A 19,430-nucleotide genomic window follows, 5' to 3' on the forward strand; every position below is an offset into this window, starting at 1 on the left:
CTACGATAGTATCCTGCCATGCCCATGAAACTTCGTATTTCATGAACATTGGTTGGTGTTGGCCATTCCATGATGGCCTCGATCTTTACTAAGTCTACTGCAATAACCTCCCCAGAGATAATGTGTCCAAGATAATGAATCTTGGTTTGCTAAAAGGAACACTTTGACGACTTCCCGTACAATTGGTTTTCTCTAAGACAATGCAGAACTATCCTCAAGTGTTCATCATGCTCTTATGGGGTCTTTGAGTAGATTAAAATGTCATCGATAAAGACTTGTACAAACTTGTCTAAGTAATCCCAAAATATTCCGTTCATCAAACTCATGAAAACACCCAGGGCATTTGTCAGTCCAAAGGGTAAGACTACAAATTCATAATGCCCAAATCTTGTTTTAAAGGTTGTCTTCGAAATATCTTCTTCTTTGATTCTCAACTGATGATATCCCGACCTCAGATCTATTTTTGAAAACACCGTTTCCCCTTTCATTTGATCAAATAAGTCATCTATCCTAGGCAAAGGGTATTGATTCTTTATAGTCACTTTATTCAACTAGCGGTAATCAATGCACAGTTGCCAAGACCCATCCTTTTTTTTAACAAAAATCACTGGGGCTCCCCATGGAGATGTGCTAGGTCGTATGAACCCCAAGTCTAGTAGTTCCTTTAATTGGAACTACAATTCCTTTAGCTCTAGAGCCGACATCCGATAGGGTGCCTTTGCAATAGGCTTCGCGCCTGGTTTAAGGTCGATGGTGAAATCGATTTCCCTCCTTGGGGGTAGCCTGGGTAGTTCTTCGAGAAATACATCCTTAAATTCAACAAGAATTGGGTGTTTATCAAGACCTTCAGAGTCACTCTTTTCGTTTAGAGTGACCATTGAGAAAAATTGACACCCCTTTCGCCTAAATTTCATTAGTTGCAAGGAGGAAATGAACCTCAAGGACACCCCTCGGTTCGTTCCCCTTAATGATTTTCGTTGGCCATCATCGTCCGTGAAATGTAGGATCTTGTCCTTGCAGTCTAGGAGTGCCTCATGCCGCTCCAACCAATCCATTCCTATAACTACGTCATAAACTCCTAGAATTGTCGAATACAGGGATATCTTGGTCTTACATACACCCAGGTCCACCTCACAATCCTTTACCATTTTTCCTACAGTTCTTTTCATACCACATGCCATTTCTACATGTTTAAATTCATATTGTGGAATTGCTTTATGTTTAATCTTTGCTAATGCATTTATAGAAATAAATGAATCAGTAGCCCCTGGATCTATTAAAATGACAAAACTCATACCATCAATATTACCTGAGGTTTCTAACACAGTGGACTGGTGTTCGACCTGGCGATTGTTCACCGCTGCATGGATGCGATGAGCCTTCCCCAGATCCCCCACTGTAGCTGCATTCTTAGTTGAGTTGATATTACCTGTCTTTTGAGGGCAATCCCTCTCGTAGTGAGGACCCCCACAATTCCAACACCCCTTCCTAGGGACTTGGCTCCTACTACCAACTGAACTGTGAGTTGGTCTAGAACTTTGCTGGAAGGAAGATCGGTGCTGAGGTGGTGTGACTTGGTGCTGTCGCATAGGCTGGTGCGGTTGTGGTTGACGAGTTTGTTGCGGTACCCTGCGCGAATGCTGAGCTGGATGCCTATATGGTGTTCTTTGATTTCTTCCTGACCACCTTTGATGATTTAGCACAGGACCCCCTTGTAAATTTCCATGTTCCATATTGTTTCTACCTGGTACTCCTGATTCTGTGGGCCTTGATGACTTACTATGTGCACTGCTCATGATCTCTTCCTCTGCAATGATTGTTCGTTGAACTGCCTCGTGCAAGGTGCGAGGCATTAAGATTCTAACCTTGTTACGAATGCCAACATTTAATCCATACACAAATTTGTTCACCTTGAGCTTCTCTGTGTTTAGGTGAGGGGCATAACGAAGTAATTCCATGAAACGTGCCTCATACTCTGGTAGGGAGCGACTCCCTTGCTTTAATGAATTGAATTCATTTAGCTGTCTCTCAAGGAACTCTTCTGACAGGTAACGTTCTCTAAATTTTTCTTCAAATAGCTCCCAAGTTACTTCTGATATATCCATCCCCAATTGGGTTAATAATGTCTTCCACCAAAGCAATGCGTTTCCCTTTAGCTGGAATATACCCATCTTGGCCTTCATGTTTGAGGTGTAATCTCTAAGGGTAAAACACATAGCCATGCTTTCCAACCATGCCTCTGCAGATTGACCATCAGTGGAACCCCAAAACTCTGGAAATTTTACCTTTTCCAAGTCTCGACGTACATCATTTCTGGTGGTGCTTTGGGGTGTTTCATTTTGTATGATCTGTCCTCCATGCTCCCGTTCCAAACGGTTTATTAATGCCTCAGACATGTGTTGGAATGATCTCATTAAGTTCAACACTTCTCCCGCGGGTATCTGCTCTTGTGTGGAGATGTTTTCCCCCTCATTAGGTGGGGTGGTAGGAGTTGGCTGTTGTGGTGGCGCCATGTTGTGCCCTTTAGCTGCCCCACTCCTTCTGGTACCTCTCCTAACCATGGTTCACCTGCCACAGTTTAATACGATTTTTCCTTATAAAGTAAAAACCAATCAAAAACAAAATAAACTAAAATTTATTAATGAGATACGGAAAATTTGAGAAATGCTAAATTAAAATTCTCAAACTTCCCGAATCTTGATAAATACTCCATGAAGAAAACTTCCTTATCACTCCTAACATATTTACCTTCCTAATCTTCATTTCACAACTTGCCTTTAGAAATTTAAATAATACTGATATAAAACCGACTTTCCAATCATTTTAGCTATTACTGAAAGCTCAAGTCAACTTTATATATATATATATCAGTGTTTTACGACTCCGACTCCGACTCGGTAATGACTCGGCCGGCTCGATTTCAATGACTCGGTCGTTGTAAAAAATACATTAAATATTTATTTTTTTTATAAAAAAACATAATTTTAAATATTTTAAACATAATTTTAAATATTTTCATTCATGTTTCCAAACACACAGCATTATAATATAGATGGAAGACAACATATGATCAAAGTAGGCTCATGAACCAACCCATTATATCAAAATGGTACCCAATGGCAATACATAGTCAACTGTCATACATGATCAAAGACTCAAAACAAAATACAAATAACCAAGGAGGCTAGAAATGGCCTCTACAACAAAAGTAAACTGTGATGGTGACCAGACTCCAATACTAGTACTACTGGCTAGTAGCTACTGCCAGAGGAGCCAAGATCATCTCGACCAATCTCTAGATCATCATCATCAGAGTCAGACAAGGGGCCCCATGCCTCCTCCTCATCATCATCGTCTCCAACTGCAACTATAGAAGTGGTGCCAGTACCACTAGCAGGCTGTGCAACAGATGCAAGCTGAGATAGAGTAGATATGCGGCTGCGCTTCTGTCGTGGCTGAGCAGAGGAAGCACCTACAACTGGAGTCCTACTCCTTGCTGGCTGTGAGACTGAGGCTGGTGGATCGGGATCTGCATTCAACTGAACAGGCTGAAGTTGATGTTCCAGTTCAAGTTCATCAAGATCCTCATCAGGATCAAACTCTGGTGGACGACTCTCCACTACCCAATCTGATGTTGGATCAATGTCTTCCAACACAATGGGATCTGAATCAGGTCTTTTGTTCAGCAATTACTTCCGTCTGAGCCGAAGGTTGTATTGGACAAAAACTAGATCATTCAACCGTTTTTGCTCCAAACGGTTTCTCTTCTTTGTGTGAATCCTCTCAAAGACAGACCAATTGCGCTCACACCAAGATGCACTGCAAGTTTGACTCAAAATATGAATTGCAAACTTTTGCAATTGAGGGCACTGGCCACCAAAGGCCTCCCACCATTGTGCTGCAAAAAACATAGGAGTGTAATGAATTATGAGTTAGATGAAGGCTGAAGCTCAACAAAATTACAAATTATATCTAACTTTCAAATTATAAATGATTTAACAAACTTTAGTCTTTAATAAAAAAAGTAAAACTGTAAAACCATTAAGAAATTGAAAATTGAAATTTTTGTTTACCTGGCTCATCTGCTTCTCTTGCAATCTTTGCTAGGTTCTTCCCAAAGGTACTTGTTGCATTGCTGAAGGATGTGACCTGTTGATGTATCTGCAGCTGATCAGACTCCGATGGGATCATGCGTTCAATGCAACCAACCAGTCCATCTTTGACCTCCCCCCTCAAAGCTCCTGACTCCTTAGCTTTATAATGATACCGTGGGTTCAAAAAATACCCAGCTGCGTGTATAGGGCGATGGAGTTGATTGTTCCATCTTTCATCAATGATTGCCCAAATGGGCCCATACTTTGCCACTCTATCCTTGTATGCTGTCTTTATTTGCTCCTTTGCTTGATCCATAGCCTCATAAATGAAGCCCATAGCCAACCTTTCCCCATCCACCAACCGCAACACCTTAACTAGTGGCTCAGCAAGCTTCACAATCTCTGCTGCCTTTCTCCAAAAAGTTTCATCATGGACTTTCCTTTTCAATTCTCTGCCTTCTGGTTTGTTAGACCAATTGCTTTGATTCCATTCATCACTGGAAAACATCTTTTGCAAGTTTCTATGTTGGGAAAGCATAGATTGCAATGTCAAAAAATGTGTAGCAAATCTAGTGATGGCAGGCCTAATAATATCCTTGCCTCCAGTGTGTTTCATCATGAGACTCAAAACCAGTGTATGATTGTAGATAAATTTTGTTATGCTTTTGGCATTATCTACAGTGTTTCTGACCCAATCTAATTTTCCAATATCCTCAAGCATGAGGTCTATGCAATGTGCAGCGCATGGGGTCCAAAATATGGTCTTGTGTTTTTCCTCTAACAATTTACCAGCAAGAACATAGTTAGAGGCATTGTCTGTGATGATTTGAACAACATTAGCCACCCCCACATCCTCAATAACCTCATCCAATAGCTGAAACAACAAGTGGTCATCTTTTACCTTATCAGATGCATCAACTGATTTTAAAAACATGGTTCCCTGTGGGCAGAAGACAAGAAAGTTTATGATGGTACGGTTTCTTTGATCAGTCCATCCATCTGACATGATGGTACACCCTGTTCTTGCCCATGAGTCCCTGAACTCTTGCAAATACTCATTAATGGATTGAATTTCTTTCTGCAAACGAAACCCCCTTAGCTCTTGCATAGTAGGGCCTTTGAAGCCTTTTCCAGCAGCATGTATGGCATCAAACATAGGCTCATAATATGGTGAACGAGCAGCATTAAAGGGGATATCAGCATCATACCACCATCTAGCTATGTAGTCACAAGCAGTCTCCCTCAATTCTTTCTTCCAATGGTCATCTAAAGTGGGCTGAATTTGACCTTTACTAACTTCGGGACCATGTGCATCTGATGGAGAGGAGGGAGTGAAATAACTTTTGATAGTCACATCACCCTTCATTCTACCCTTTCCCTTATCTTGAACAGAACCAAAAGAGGGAGGAACATAACGGAAAGGGTTGGATGCCTCAGTTTGAGGGATAGAGGAAGAACCCTCAAAATCATAGTGGGGGTTGGTAGCCATCATTCTTTGTATCTCCCTCTTCCTCCCAATTTCATCCTGTATCTCTTTTTGCCTAGCCTTATCTTCTTTAAATTTTTCAAAACTGGCCAACAAATTCTTTTTAATCTCCTCAATTTCATCAGAGGGACATGCGGTAATTTGGCCTTTAATCCCTGCCAAGTGTTGTTTCAGCCTATGAATCCCCCCAGGACCTTCCTTAATTTTCCTATGGCAAAACTTGCAATGCATCTGACTATCAACCATTTCAACATATGCCCAAGCAAGATCTTTTGCTCTAGGTGCCATTTTTTGACTAGGAAAACAATCTGAAAATGAAAAAAAAATAAAAAAAATTGATTCAATGTTCATTTATTTGACAAAAAACACTCTCTAAGCTTTCTTGATATGCACCTAAAATTTACTAAGCAAAAACAGATTTATAGAGGTGGAAAAAAATACCTCCAGGCACAAACTGCCTCCTCAATGCTGCTCCAAATGGCTGCCCAAGAAGCTCCTCACTCCAGCTACAATGCTCCTCCAAGACTCCTCACTGCTGCTCCAAAACAAGCTCAAGAACTGCTCACTAATTCTCAAAGAAGACTCTCACTCAAATGCATAAGACTGCTGTGAGTGAATGAGAGCATTTGGCTGTCTTAAATAGGGTTTGGGAGGGGGAAATGGACCCCAAAAGCATTTAACAATTTACCATTACCCTTTGGAATCCATAAACTGAATTTAACTTTACCAAAAATCACAAAAAAAGTGAATTTTTTTCATGTTTTACGCTGCCCAGCCGTAGGTTCATTGACTCGGCCGAGTCATAACGGACCCGGCCGGGTTGACCGAGTCACATATGACTCGGCCGAGTCATATGTGACTCGGTCAACCGAGCCGGGTTGCTGGCCGGGTCAATGTTTATGGTGATGACTCGGTTCGAAACGGCCGATTCGGAGTTGAAACGGGCGGGTTGTAAAACAATGATATATATATATATATATATATATATATATATATATATATATATATATATATATATAATTTTATTTATTTATTTATTTTTGCTGTTCAAAAATGAAAAGGGTAACTCCATGAAGAAAACTTTGAATATTTTATATATATATATATATATATAATTTTATTTATTTATTTATTTTTGCTGTTCAAAAATGAAAAGGGTAACTCCATGAAGAAAACTTTGAATATAAAAAAATATCCTTACAAACTATTCAGAAAAGACAACTTTAAAAAAAAATAAACATGAGAAGTAAATACTCAAAAATATTAAATTAAAAATTAATATCTATAGTTAATTCATAGATATTAATTAATTATAGAATACACTTATAATTAATTAATTTCCTATAATTAAGTGAGCTCTATATAAACAATATCCTTACAAACTATTCAGAAAAACAACTTTAAAAAAAAAAACATGATAATAAATACTAAAAAATATTAAATTAAAAATTAATATCTATAATTAATTCATAGATATTAATGAATTATAGAATACACCTATAATTAATTAATTTTCTATAATTAAGTGAGCTCTACTTAAATTTTTTTTTTTTTTTTTGAGAAGAAATTTCCTTGCCATTAAGCTAACTTAATTTTTTTTTTTATTTGATTCCCTTGCCATTAAGCTCACTTAATTTTAAATTTTTATTTTTATTTTTAACTAGAATTACGAAGATGTACTGGTAACTTCTGCAATGAGTAGACAAGATATCATGTCGCATATTTTGGTTAACTTTCCGGATTCCTTGACCCGTTAGGAAATCGTAGTGATCGAGGTGTTCAAGATTACTGTAAATTATTTGTTTGCTTTTATAATGTTCAAGAATTTTATTCTCATTGTGCTCTACAATGTCTGCTTCATTTGTTTAATGCCATGGTTAACTGTCCTTACGAATATATATGTGCAATTTCAATCGCAAACAGGGTTCTTTGATCCTCAGTACATTTTGGTCTGTTTTTTTTTTCATCTCTGTGCATGCTGTTTAATGTCCTGGTTAATTATCCTTGTGAATAAATGTGCATTTTCAATCGAAAACAGGGTTCTTTGATCCTCAGTACGTTTTGGTCTGATTTCTATCTTTACGCATGCAGTTATACGGGGCACATAGAACTCCTCATTTGCATGACTCAAACTAGAGTCTAGCAATTCACATGATATAATATCTAAAACTTTGATTGTGTACCCTTGAACCAATTTAAATGCTTTATGTGATTGGATGTTTCAAAACTAAATCAAGAAGAATTCGCTGATGAAAATAGCAGACTCGATTGGTGCCTATGCGCATGCAAATAGATGGCCTATTAAAGATTCAGATGCCATCAAAAGCAAAAAGAGAAAATTGATTCTCTTGAAGCCAAACTACAACAACAGGAATCTCTCAGTGAAAAGGAATATCAACAGCAACTAATCTTCTACACCCATGGCATCAGGATTAGCTTCAAAAGCTTGAAAAGTGCCTGAAACAGGAGTGTGCACAACTACACGAGGCATCAACAAAATGATTTCTAGCATTACAGCTAAGAAGGACAATAAAATAAATCAACTGCTTTTACAGATCAAAGACCTCCAGGAATATCAATCAAGTTTAGTTTTTCCGAATATTGAGGCAATCAAATCAAACAAACAGCTGGATTTCCACATCGCTGAGACAGAAGATTTTGAATAATATGCAGGCTATATAGGATCATCCTTCATGTTTGGGCGATTTTTTACTTCTATACTTTGGGGGATTGCGGCAAACAAATATGGACGCAACCTATTATGTTTATTGGTGTTTTTTTTTTGTTTTAGGCTTATCAATCGTTGGTACGATGTACAGGGCCTCTGCATTTTGTTTCAAATTTAATTTTCACAAGGCATGTAAACGTTTTTATTTTTTCTGAGTATACGCATTTTGATTAAATTTTCCTTTCTTTCGTAGAGCATGTATATAAAAAAAAATCCCCTGAGGAGCCGAGTACTGAAAGATTCAAATAATTGATCGATTAACGCTTTCACATTGTCGACAATATCTACATGGTTTTTTGTTAATTGAAACAGTCTTGCAGTTTATGAAGATTCAATAAGTTTAAACAGTTTTTGAAGATTCAATAAGTTTAAAGAAAATTTGAAATTGAATTAAACCCTATCTTTAGCGAAATTTTGGCAAATCAAAGTTGAATCCCGCCATTGAATTCCGCAACAGTACCCAAAGGCAGCTCCTTGTGGGAAAGATCCTCCAAAAAAAATTCACAACATCATTCGATACTTCGGTTCCATCGAGCTCAAGCATGTAATTCACATGGATAGTGTGCCGGGATGCCAAGCGGCCACCTTCCGATTTAAAAACCCCAATTATCTGCCCCCGACACCCTAACCCTACATCCACAAAGTCATACCACACGTTGAAGAAATCTGTATTCTTGATCTAGAGAAACATGGCCATGCTTGTATTCATGAACAGGTACGGCACGTCGGAGCCAGGGTTAGGGATTGTCTGGAAATTCATATCATTGAATTACATGTGGAAGACTTGAATTTCCAGTTGAGAGGGCTAGAAGAAGTAGAACGCCCCGCCGAGCAGCAGGCCAAGACAGATAACCAGAGTGACAGCGTAAGCAACTAACTTAAGGCGGTGTCGCCGCTTAATATGCAGCTATGGAGCCGGAGGCAGAACCATATAGTAAGGGTCTGCAGGGTAACCGTAGGCGTAAGGTTCGTGTGACACTATGGGATTCAATCTCGGGGCTCCTGCAGGAGGCATATCTATGGTGGATTTTATATAATACCTCTGCAGGCATCCCTGTGGTACTGAAGGTCTAGGCTTATAGGTCTGTAATTCTGCTACTCGTGGTGAATAGGGAAAGGCAACAAACCGCCCGACCTACCATTCAACTATCAGAGATTGAAGGTGCGCTTGATTTCGAATTGATTGGCGTGAAAACAAAAAACAAAAGAACCAAAACCTCAAGCAACGAAGCGAAGGAAAGAAACAAGAAACGAGAATAAAAGACTATCGAGTTTGAGAAAAAAATTGTACAGTTTCATATGCGAATCTAAGCTGGCCTCGTATACTACTGCTGAGCTCCAAATCGTATCTAACAAAACTAGTCATGCATGCATAGGCCCATAGGTCTCAAGGGTTCAACATGGCTCTGATACCAAGTGTAAGGACCAGTTCCAGACTGTAGATATATCTTTCTTTTCTTTTTCTTTTTTTTCAAGAAACATATCATAACATTTTCATAATTTTAACTAAGATCAATAGTAATGAAATACATATGTACCGTTCAACAGAAGTCGAGACTCCACTTGCTCTGTTGTTGCTGGTATTCCCTTGTAGCTGGTCACCTCCACGAGTGAATGTTGACGCACTTGATCCGAATGCGAAGACCCACTGGTTAACCTCCCAGCCTACTCCTTGGGTACTCTTCTTCCCCGCGGACCCCCGAGCTGCAATGGGGTTGTACAATGGAGGAAAATACTAACCGGTAGAGGAGAGCACACCTTGGCTCCAGAGTCCCCTCTCTAAAATCCTCTACCTCACCAAACTCACTATGGCTTCGTAATCACTGCTCTGACATCATCTCATCCATCCAACAATAGGGTTCCAAAAAGTCCCCTCTTCTATGGCTTGCCCCTTCTTTTATAAGAGTCCTCCTAGATGACACTTGGCATGTCATGCATAATTATATATTTTTTTTTATAATTCAAAAGTTTGATTATTCACCTACCCGTGTGTCACTCTCTCATCAAGGGTCACCCAAAATTATTTACTTAACTTTTTATTTAAAACTAATATTTTCCCCACCTCAACAAGATTCATATTTCTTCTCCTAGTTGTCTCTTTATTCCCCCCTTTTATTCCTTAATTTGTGTTCATTACTTGAAGTCAATTAATGAGCCAAGATTTTATCCCCAATCTACTCCCTAATTTAACTCAGGTTATCTCTTAGATGGGTATTCTCATGTTGGTTGTTGACACATGGAGCTTCTCTACATTTCTCTAAATTTAATTTATTATTCTCATTTTAATTCACCTTCCTCTTTTCTTAATTAGGTTTAAATTAGTTTAGGATTAATATTTATCCTTACAATTATGTTTGTCTTTCCCCTTTTTCCTAATTAGACCACATAATCTTCCTAGTACTTTCCAACATGGGAAGGGTAGAGTTTTTAAGGTACTCTATTTTAATTCTTCCTATGATCCTGCTTATTCCAAGTTTTATTTTTTATTTAATTACATTGGTTTCCAATCATCATTTACCCTTGATGTAAATTTACCTAGTCTTCATTCCTTGCTTATATTTATTTATTATTATTTATTTTTAAAGATTCCAAGGGTGCCAAGTTTGGTTGTGCCCTTCAAGAATTTCCCTAGAAGTTCCAAGGGTGCCACACCTAATAGTTTATTTGTGATGTCAAGGGTGCCAGTTTGGTTGTGCCCTTCAAGAACTTCCCTAGAAGCTCCAAGGGTGCCACACCTAACAGTTTATTTGTGATGCCAAGGGTGCCAAGTTGGTCGTGCCCTTCAAGAAATTCCCCTGAAGTTCCAAGGGTGCCACACCACTTGCCCTTCAAGCATCCAGTGACTACGAGGGGAAAGTATAGTGCAACGTTATAGACTACTATCATCTCTTATGTTGCCTGCTATAGTGAGACTAATGGTGTCAGGGATCAAGGAATCCGCCTTGATGCGCGCCCCCCAATAAATTCCTCATGAGCGACCCAACTTTGGGACCTGCCCTCATGGCATCGTGATCTTCAAGGCGAAGGTGTTTCAACCCTTCCAACTCAAGTCACGGCGGGAGTGCTAGTGGGTGAGATCAGGCTCTGTCCCACCCCTCCCATGTAGTTGCATCCACTTGTACAACCCCATCACCCATATGTGAGTCATTCGGTCAAGCAACTAATTTGTGCCTGCAACTAAAGGAAGTAGGTACACATCCATCATGGCTATCATCATTAAACATCAATGGAAAAATACATATTTATTAATCTATCAACATCGTAACAGCAATTAGAAATATACCTATCCATCAAATTTATCATCATCATGCTTTTAGTAGAGAGCATACATATTCTTTACTACCCTCATCATCATAAATTCAACTAGAGACCAAACTTAACTATTTAATGTTGCAATCATCAGAACACCAATAGATAAGATACATAAACTATTTAATGTTGCAATCATCAGAACACCAATAGATAAAATACATAACCATTCATGCTATCATAATATCAATGGAAAGTATTCAAAAACATCACAACCATGAATATCTCAATTACTAATAATAGTGTCAAGTGCCCGGATCCTCAACCTGAGGTCCTCAAAGAATAAAGTGTGGGCCTTATGGCTAAATAAATGTTTGTGTCATATCACTGTCAGTCAACTAGGGCGGGCACTACATACGTGTGGTCATACATGCTACATTGAGGGCATGTGGTAATATGTATGCATATGGTGTAGTCGGAGATGACATGTGTATTCATTGTGTTGTGCTCTGTGTATGTATATGTATTTTGTCGTGGTGTACATTGGATGTATGTGTATGTATTGTGTTGTGTTGTAAACTGGGTGTATATGTAAGTGTGGTATGTTTGGTGTAGGTGCATGTATTGCATGGTGTTGCATGTCGTGTGTGGTTGTATGTTTGTGATTCACACTATGTGTCTGTGCACATGGTTGAGGATAAGGCACTAGGTGTTTGTCGGGTGTGGCAACCGATATGGTGTGCGTACAAAATAAGGACAAGGTAGAAGCTAAGGATTAATTAAAGGATAAGTATCAATATTTTATTTTTAGTTTTACTATGCATGTGATTTATGATTTTTTTTGTGATGATTACATGTGATCTATGATTCTGGTTTATGATGGTTACATGTGATTTATGATTTTGATCTATCGTGGTTGTGTTTTCAGCTAAACTATTGTGATATGTTTATACATGATGATGTGGTCAAAGATGTTAGTTTGATTTTTTGTGATAGGAAGTGAATAGACTTGAAAGTGTACCTTGTTGACGAGCCACCAATGAGGTATGATTTGAAGTTATTTTAATTTATTTTGAATCTAAAGGAAGTTATGTGCTTGGTACAGGAAGCACGAAAATGCTTAGTTGGGTGGTTGAAACTGACTACAAGAGTTAGAAACAATAGAAAAAAGGAATTATAGCATGAAATAGTGTGCTGGTAAAGCATTCAAGAGTAGGGCCATTGTGGGACACTGGTACCAAATAGTGTCCATTTATTTTCATGAGCATGCTATGACCAGTATGATGGTTTGAGGCAGGGATATGCATTGTTTTTGTATATTTTGATGTGAGGAAGTCTTGCCAAGGGATGGACTACTCGGGATGGGGGTGACAATGGAACCTGGAAGTTGAGTGACTGCACATAAGGGGGTGAGCGAACTGCCCGCGGGACTGTGTAGCAGAGAAGGGAAGACTGGGGATGATTTTTTTTTAGTCATTAGCATTGCCAGATGGAATCAAATGCATGTTGGGAGTTCACCCTAGAATAACGAGTCGGTAATGGTTCCCTTAGAGGACAAGTGGCACATGATTGTAGCGCTAGACATTGGATGTAAATTTGAATTTTGTAGTGGATTTTAGAATTCCTGGGAAGGAGGTGAATCCTGGTATTACTTTGAGGGTGGAGGTGTGAGCCTCTGGATTCCCTTGTTGTGGATGAAGGCATCTTGTATTTTTATTTGCTGGTTGAGCAAATGTGCATGTGTGTATATGTGTGTATTATTGTAAATATTGTATTGAGTTGGATTTATAAATCTCCATAGACAATATGATTATTTGCTGGGTGAAGCAAATGTGTATGTGTGTATATGTGGTTATTATTGTAAATACAATAATGAGTTGTGTTATAAAGATCCATTAAATGGTATGTTTGTCATGTTTTAGCAGATGGCCATTGTAAATACCGCAATGAGATATGCTATAAATCTCTATGGGAAGTATGTTTTGTTTTCAGTATTGTGGTTGGTTATAGGTGTGATTGAACACTGAGGATGGTGTTCCCCCAAGGGGGAGGGTTCTATAACAACCCTGGTTAAAAATCTATGTAAAAATATATAAGGCCATGGACATGGGACACATATTAGATGCTGAATGGTGGGAAAATCATCCTAGTGGGTGTTCATTCGTTTATTAATGGCTACGAAAATTGGCAAAGGCAATGGCAAAGGATTTGGAAAGACATGAGCCATTTATTGGCACTTATTTATGAAAATAATGGAAATTAGGAGAAAAGGGAGGTGAAAGGTCACAGGTTGTATATGAGGAGGAAAATGAAGGAAAATAATGGAAAATGAAGAAAATAGAGGCCTTAGTAATAAAAAGGCTTATGAGGATCAGTTGGTAGGTTTGGTCAGTGTATCTTGTTCAGTTCAATTTTGGAGTTCTCTCTCTATTCTCTCTCTCATTCTCTTTGACACTTAGATTTTTCTTGGAGCACTCTTGGAGAGTGTGGCATACTAGAGTTTTGGAGCAAGAAGGAAAAGGAAGAGCGAAAAGTGCAAGAGGACATCAAAATCAACAACTACATTGTGTTTTTCTTGTAGGTACCGAGTCGCATGTACGTTTACTCACTAGTTTTGGCATGCATGACACATGCATGTGGTTTCTTAGTTATGATTTGTCATTAGCATGGAGGATTGCCTGGATTGACAGTGGATTTTCCTAGCCTTTCCTTTTCTTGGATAACCATGGTGTTGTGGTTTCATTCCTTTATTTTGTTTTGGTTGGTTATCATGTTTCCTTTAGCTTGGGTTGAGTTATTAGTTCCTCGAGCCTTGGTTGGACAAATTCTCTAGAGCCCTTTAACAACTTGGGTTGAGTTACTAGTCTTGGAGCCTTGGTTGGAATAACATTTTGGAGCCCTGTAAAAACTTGGGTTGAGTTACTAGTCCTGAAGCCTTTATTGGAAAAATTCTCTGGAGCCCTGTAATAGCTTGGGTTGAGTTACTAGTCCTGGAGCCTTAGTTGGACAAATGCTCTGGAGCCTCGTATAAGTTGTGGGTTGAGTTACTAGTATTGGAGCCTTGGTTTGAAAAACGCTTTCAAGTCTAGTATAAGCTATGGGTTGAGTTACTAGTCCTAGAAGCCTTGGATGGAACAAACACTTTGGAGCCCTAGAAGGCTTGGGTAGGGACCAATCTAATGATAGTTTTGTGATGTGCGACCATGAGGTGAAATCACTATTTGATCGGTTGAGGTGGATGGCCTCTGAAAGCCCTGGATGGTTTTGGATTGATGTGTTTTATGAGATCCCACATTCATGCTTGGAATATGGCACATGGGTGAATGGATGAAGAGAGATTGGCTAAGCCATTCTACAGTCGGGTGGAACATGGTAGTCCAAACCGAGTTGGATTTTGCATCATTATGCTCATTACGAATATGTATTATGACAGTGGTTATGTATGGATCTCTTCATGTTTCTATTTGTAAATGAATAAACAATGTATCTATGACCTAATAGATGGTACTACAGCTAATTATGTAAGGGGGAAATGGTTCTTAGCTATTCTCAAATAAGTATAAGACTCTTATGTTCAGATCTATTATTTAAACCTGTAGATTTCATTCATGCCAAATTTTTGGCAGAATATCACTCCTAGTTGGGGATGGTCAGGGCTAGTCCTGGAGTTAGTTTTTGTTATGCAACCAGCTCACAAAATAGAAGAATATATATATCGACGACTTCAAAATTACCCTCTTCGAGGGGGAAAACTCCTTTACATTACATAAATAAACAATTCTTGGATGATACAAATGACAATACCTCCTTTCTATATATAGGAGTCTAAGGGGTCACAATATAATCAGATCCTACATAACAATAATATTGTAAGGGCACAGCAATAACAACAGTGGGCTTCTATGGGGCACAATAATAACAACATGGGGATTACATGGGCACAAAAATACAATAAGGGGGTTGCACTAATAACAATAAGGGGCTACATTAGTAGTATAGGGACCTAATAGTTTTTTGGTTTATAATTAGTCTTGTCATGATGTGTTTAATGGATTCTGAAAGTTACAACAAGTTCTAGGAAGTGGTTGGAATTCTAGGCTTGAAAAGTGCCTTAAATTCTCTAGACTCTAGCACAGGTTTGCTGGAAATAGTCCCTGGATGTAAACATGTAGGCTTGTGGGAGCATCCAGAGCTCTCTGGATGCTGGAATTCCCATAACACGGGAGCATCCATAGGTTTAATAGCCTAAGAACTCAGTGGGACTCAAGTGTTGGTTAGCAGAAAGGTTGGGATGGTTCCTAGGAGTCATATTGTTGATGTTGAAGGTATGTATGGTGTGTTTATATTGATTCCACTTCCTTAACGTGACTTAGGAGGTCGAATCATATCACAGTAACTTCTCGTCACATGTTTACCTTAGTTGGCCGGTTACTTGGGTAGATGTGCAAGAAGGGTGTTGCAAAATCAAACTGCCCAATCTAGAAAGGTTGACCATGCCAGGGGCATTCTAACATGGTTTCACTTTCAAAATTAGCCTGAGTACATAAGCGAGGATCAAGACATAAAGGGGGTATAGGATGCTTGTCAACAAGTGGTATGGAGTTGGACAATTCATTGGAAAGTTTAGTAGTAGAAGCCCAAGACTTGACTCGGCCCAAGTGTGGTACTTCCAAGGAAGGTCGAGGAGGTTCCCCCTGAATCATTTCAATATTTATGTTTCCAAGCTCTAATTGTTTCGAATCGGGGATACTAGAGACAAAAAGAAGCATAATATCCTTAGGATTATTAGTGGATAGATCCATGACCTCCAAGTTGACTAACTGAGGGGATTTTTCATCAAGGGAGGCATGTGGAACAAGAAGAGTGATGACCCATGTGTGAAAAGGATCCTGGTCATATTCCAGATTATGATGGAGTTTCTGACTAGCATCATGAGGTACTAACAGGACTACCAGAGAGGCAATCTCATCCATCACAAGTGGCAGATGATGAAGGTTTTAACCCTATACATAAATTACCTGCAAATGAATTCTTAAAATAGAAAAGTATACAATGGTCAGAACATAAAACATATATACACAAATATTTTCCCCTGGATCCCAAAACTAGGAATACAAGATTGATTTTTCATTGTATTCCTTTCAATCTATATTACATACATATACATGTTGAAGCAATCAAAAACCCCAATCGACTAACCCTAGATTAGAGCATAACCATAGTTCTCTTGACTAGATCTACAAATTCCATGGGAAAAAACCATCGCGCTGAAAAATCATGCACAAAACCATGGATAGGTCCATCCACCCTCTTTGGGTCTGCCCCACATCCTTGGGTCTGGATAAAATAAAATAAAAAATCCGAGGTGCTTCCCTAGACCCCATGACTTGTGGAAATAATATAACACACACCTAATAGAGGATGCTCACTAGCTTTATCGACTTCCATAGAAAATGAGACACCACCCAAGGCTCAGGAGGCCTATGGGATCCACAGGTTCTAGAAGAGATCTTATGCATAGAAGATTTATAAGAGGACGAAGGAATGTCGGGCAGTGGTAATTGAGGAAAGATGACAATAATGGATGAGCTTTTAAACAAGCCCATGCCAACACTTTGATATTGAGGGAAACTTTGTAAAACCTCAAAGGAAAGCATGGCACATGTAGCTTGGGCTAAGTCCTAAAAAATACTGTAATGTTGGGAAATCCACGCAGATGAATTGTTTGCGGTCTTATGAACCACACCCTTAGGTGGGAAATAAACAGGTTCCACAAGCTTATTTAACATGAGAGGTCCAGTGGAGGGATGTGGAGTGGGTGAGTCCTTAGAAGAAGAAGTCGACTCATAAACATCATAATATTTAGCTCGCGTAGTCACGTTGGTGTTCTCTTTGCACATAAATTTGGACGAATTGTTTGTAGGATTGAAAAATGGTCCCTCATTTCCCCCTTATGGAGGTGGAGGAGGCTATGCAACCACTTGTTGTTGAGGTTGTGTAGGGACTGGATGAGTTAAAACAATAGGTTTTTGGTAGAAGGTGGTGGTGTAAGAAGTGTATGAGCTTCATCTATTCGAGGGCACTCGTGAGTTAAATGTTCACCTTGACAGATATTGTTAGAAAAGTACTATATATGACAGAGAAATGAAAGACATATAATATGCGGAAAAACACAAACACATAAAACCAGAGAGACACAGATACACGTGGTTCACCTAGTTTGGGCTACATCCACCACGAACAGCTAGTCCTTCCTTTCTATTATCCAACAAAATGAAGAGACACAACCTACAACAGATCTGCTATAATATCCTCTGTTTTCTCTGACAGTCTCACCTCTGTTTCTCGCTCTAAGAATACACATATATCCCACAACCTCAATACAATCCCCTCATACAAAGAGAAAGGTTGCCTTCTAGGGTCAAAAAAACCCTAAACTAAACATAAATTCTACCGTCAGATCATCCGCCTAATGAACGGCCCAAATTGACTAGAAATTACTATACTTTTACAAGGCAATTTTACATATGTTTCTAGATTCAGGGGTGTTGCCCCCGAAACCCCCACTGGGGGACCACTAGCCCCATGGACCCCCCAGCCAGGGGAAGGGATTTCCCCCTCGAACCCCTACGGGGGAGACAAGTCCCCCCCACACCCCCCCCGCATGGAGGGGTGTACAATCTTCCTAGGGTATACATCCGGCTGAAACAAAGACCTCTAAATTAGGATGATAATCATGCTCCACACCCAACAGATATTACAAGGGAACTTAATATTATGGAGACACTTAGATGTGACCCCCCCCCATGATTAGGTGGGTTCAGTTGAGTCTCCAAAGAATTTTGGTTCTTTTGTTTATTTTTCTTGTTATTTTTACCACTAGTTTACTGATTGTTCTTTGTTGTTTTGGACTTCACTGTAAGAACATCAGTGGATTGCTCAAAATAAAGTTCTTTTATAGAGCTAGACAAAGTTCTTTTGTAGAGCTAGACACATTGGCTGAGGTTTGTGATGTAACAATCAATTTCCGAAGCTGGGTAGAAAATTGGCTCATGGAATTAGAAACATACCCAATCACACCATCAACATGTGGGCCAAGAGTAGGTTTAGGCGGGTCAATGGAAGGGAATGGAGCATTTGGGAGTACTTCATAAAGTGTGCTCGACTGAGAATAAATCAAATCTAGTTGTTGGGCAGCTAAGATGGCTTGTTCCTTGGTAAAAACTTTAAACATAGAGACATCTTTGGAAATTTGAGGTCGTAACAATTGAACGAACCATTTTCATAATATTTCATCAAGAAGTTTGGTTCTAACCAACCTCTTGTGACATCGTCACTCATGGATATGATCAAAAATAAATGTGGCATCGTGTTGTTTAAAGTTAGAAAAAGTTTTAGAATCAATGTCATGCCTCATAGGTAACTGGAAGTTAGTTAAGAAATTTTGGACCAAGGATGTGAAATCACTGTAAGATGCAGTGTCCAATTCAATGTACCATTTGGCAACATCTCCAGTTAATGTATGTTCGAACAAGTGTAATTTGATCGAATCATCCACTAAAGAGTTTGAAAAACATGAAAAATGGTAAGTGGTAATGTGGGTGGATGGATTCTCTCCAAGCATCCCTTCAAACTTCGAGATATTGGACAGTAACATTGTAGGCATAGGTGGTCACTAAGGATCATTTTAGATGGGGTCGTTTGTCATTTTTTTCAAATCTAGTAAATCAAGAGAGGATAAAACTGGATTATGGAGTTGACTAAATAGGTCATAGGCAGGAGAGTTACCAAACCAACCGTGAGGTCACCCCATATAAGGATTATGAGATAAAGGTTGTTGACTCTGGTATGGGTTCATCCCAACATATCAAGC

At 39.1% G+C, this 19,430-nt stretch overlaps 1 protein-coding gene and 1 pseudogene across 1 annotated transcript; both read right to left on the reverse strand.

Moving 5' to 3' along the window:
* Positions 1-674: 674 nt before the first annotated feature.
* LOC149200501 (uncharacterized) lies at positions 675-2,513 on the reverse strand. The gene is made up of 2 exons (XM_089400962.1): positions 1,310-2,513; positions 675-1,183 (listed from the first exon to the last, which is right to left on the reverse strand). The coding sequence occupies exons 1-2, from the start codon at positions 2,511-2,513 to the stop codon at positions 675-677; spliced, it is 1,713 nt and encodes a 570-aa protein (XP_089257088.1).
* Positions 2,514-8,730: 6,217 nt separating this feature from the next.
* Positions 8,731-9,323, reverse strand: LOC149200502 (uncharacterized; annotated as a pseudogene).
* Positions 9,324-19,430: the final 10,107 nt, after the last annotated feature.

This window comes from Pinus tabuliformis, chromosome 2_1, assembly GCF_031772625.1.
Source record: "Pinus tabuliformis cultivar Carrire ecotype Pingquan chromosome 2_1, CPIR1, whole genome shotgun sequence".
Classification (NCBI taxonomy): Eukaryota; Viridiplantae; Streptophyta; class Pinopsida; order Pinales; family Pinaceae; genus Pinus; species Pinus tabuliformis.

What these genes read in the sequence shown, in the direction of transcription:
- LOC149200501 (XM_089400962.1), bottom strand. Translation starts at nt 2,513, where the DNA reads ATGGCGCCACCACAACAGCCAACTCCTACCACCCCACCTAATGAGGGG. An exon ending in CACTGTGTTAGAAACCTCAG is followed by an intron (nt 1,184 to 1,309) that starts GTAATATTGATG and finishes TTAAACATGTAG; the next exon opens with AAATGGCATGTGGTATGAAA.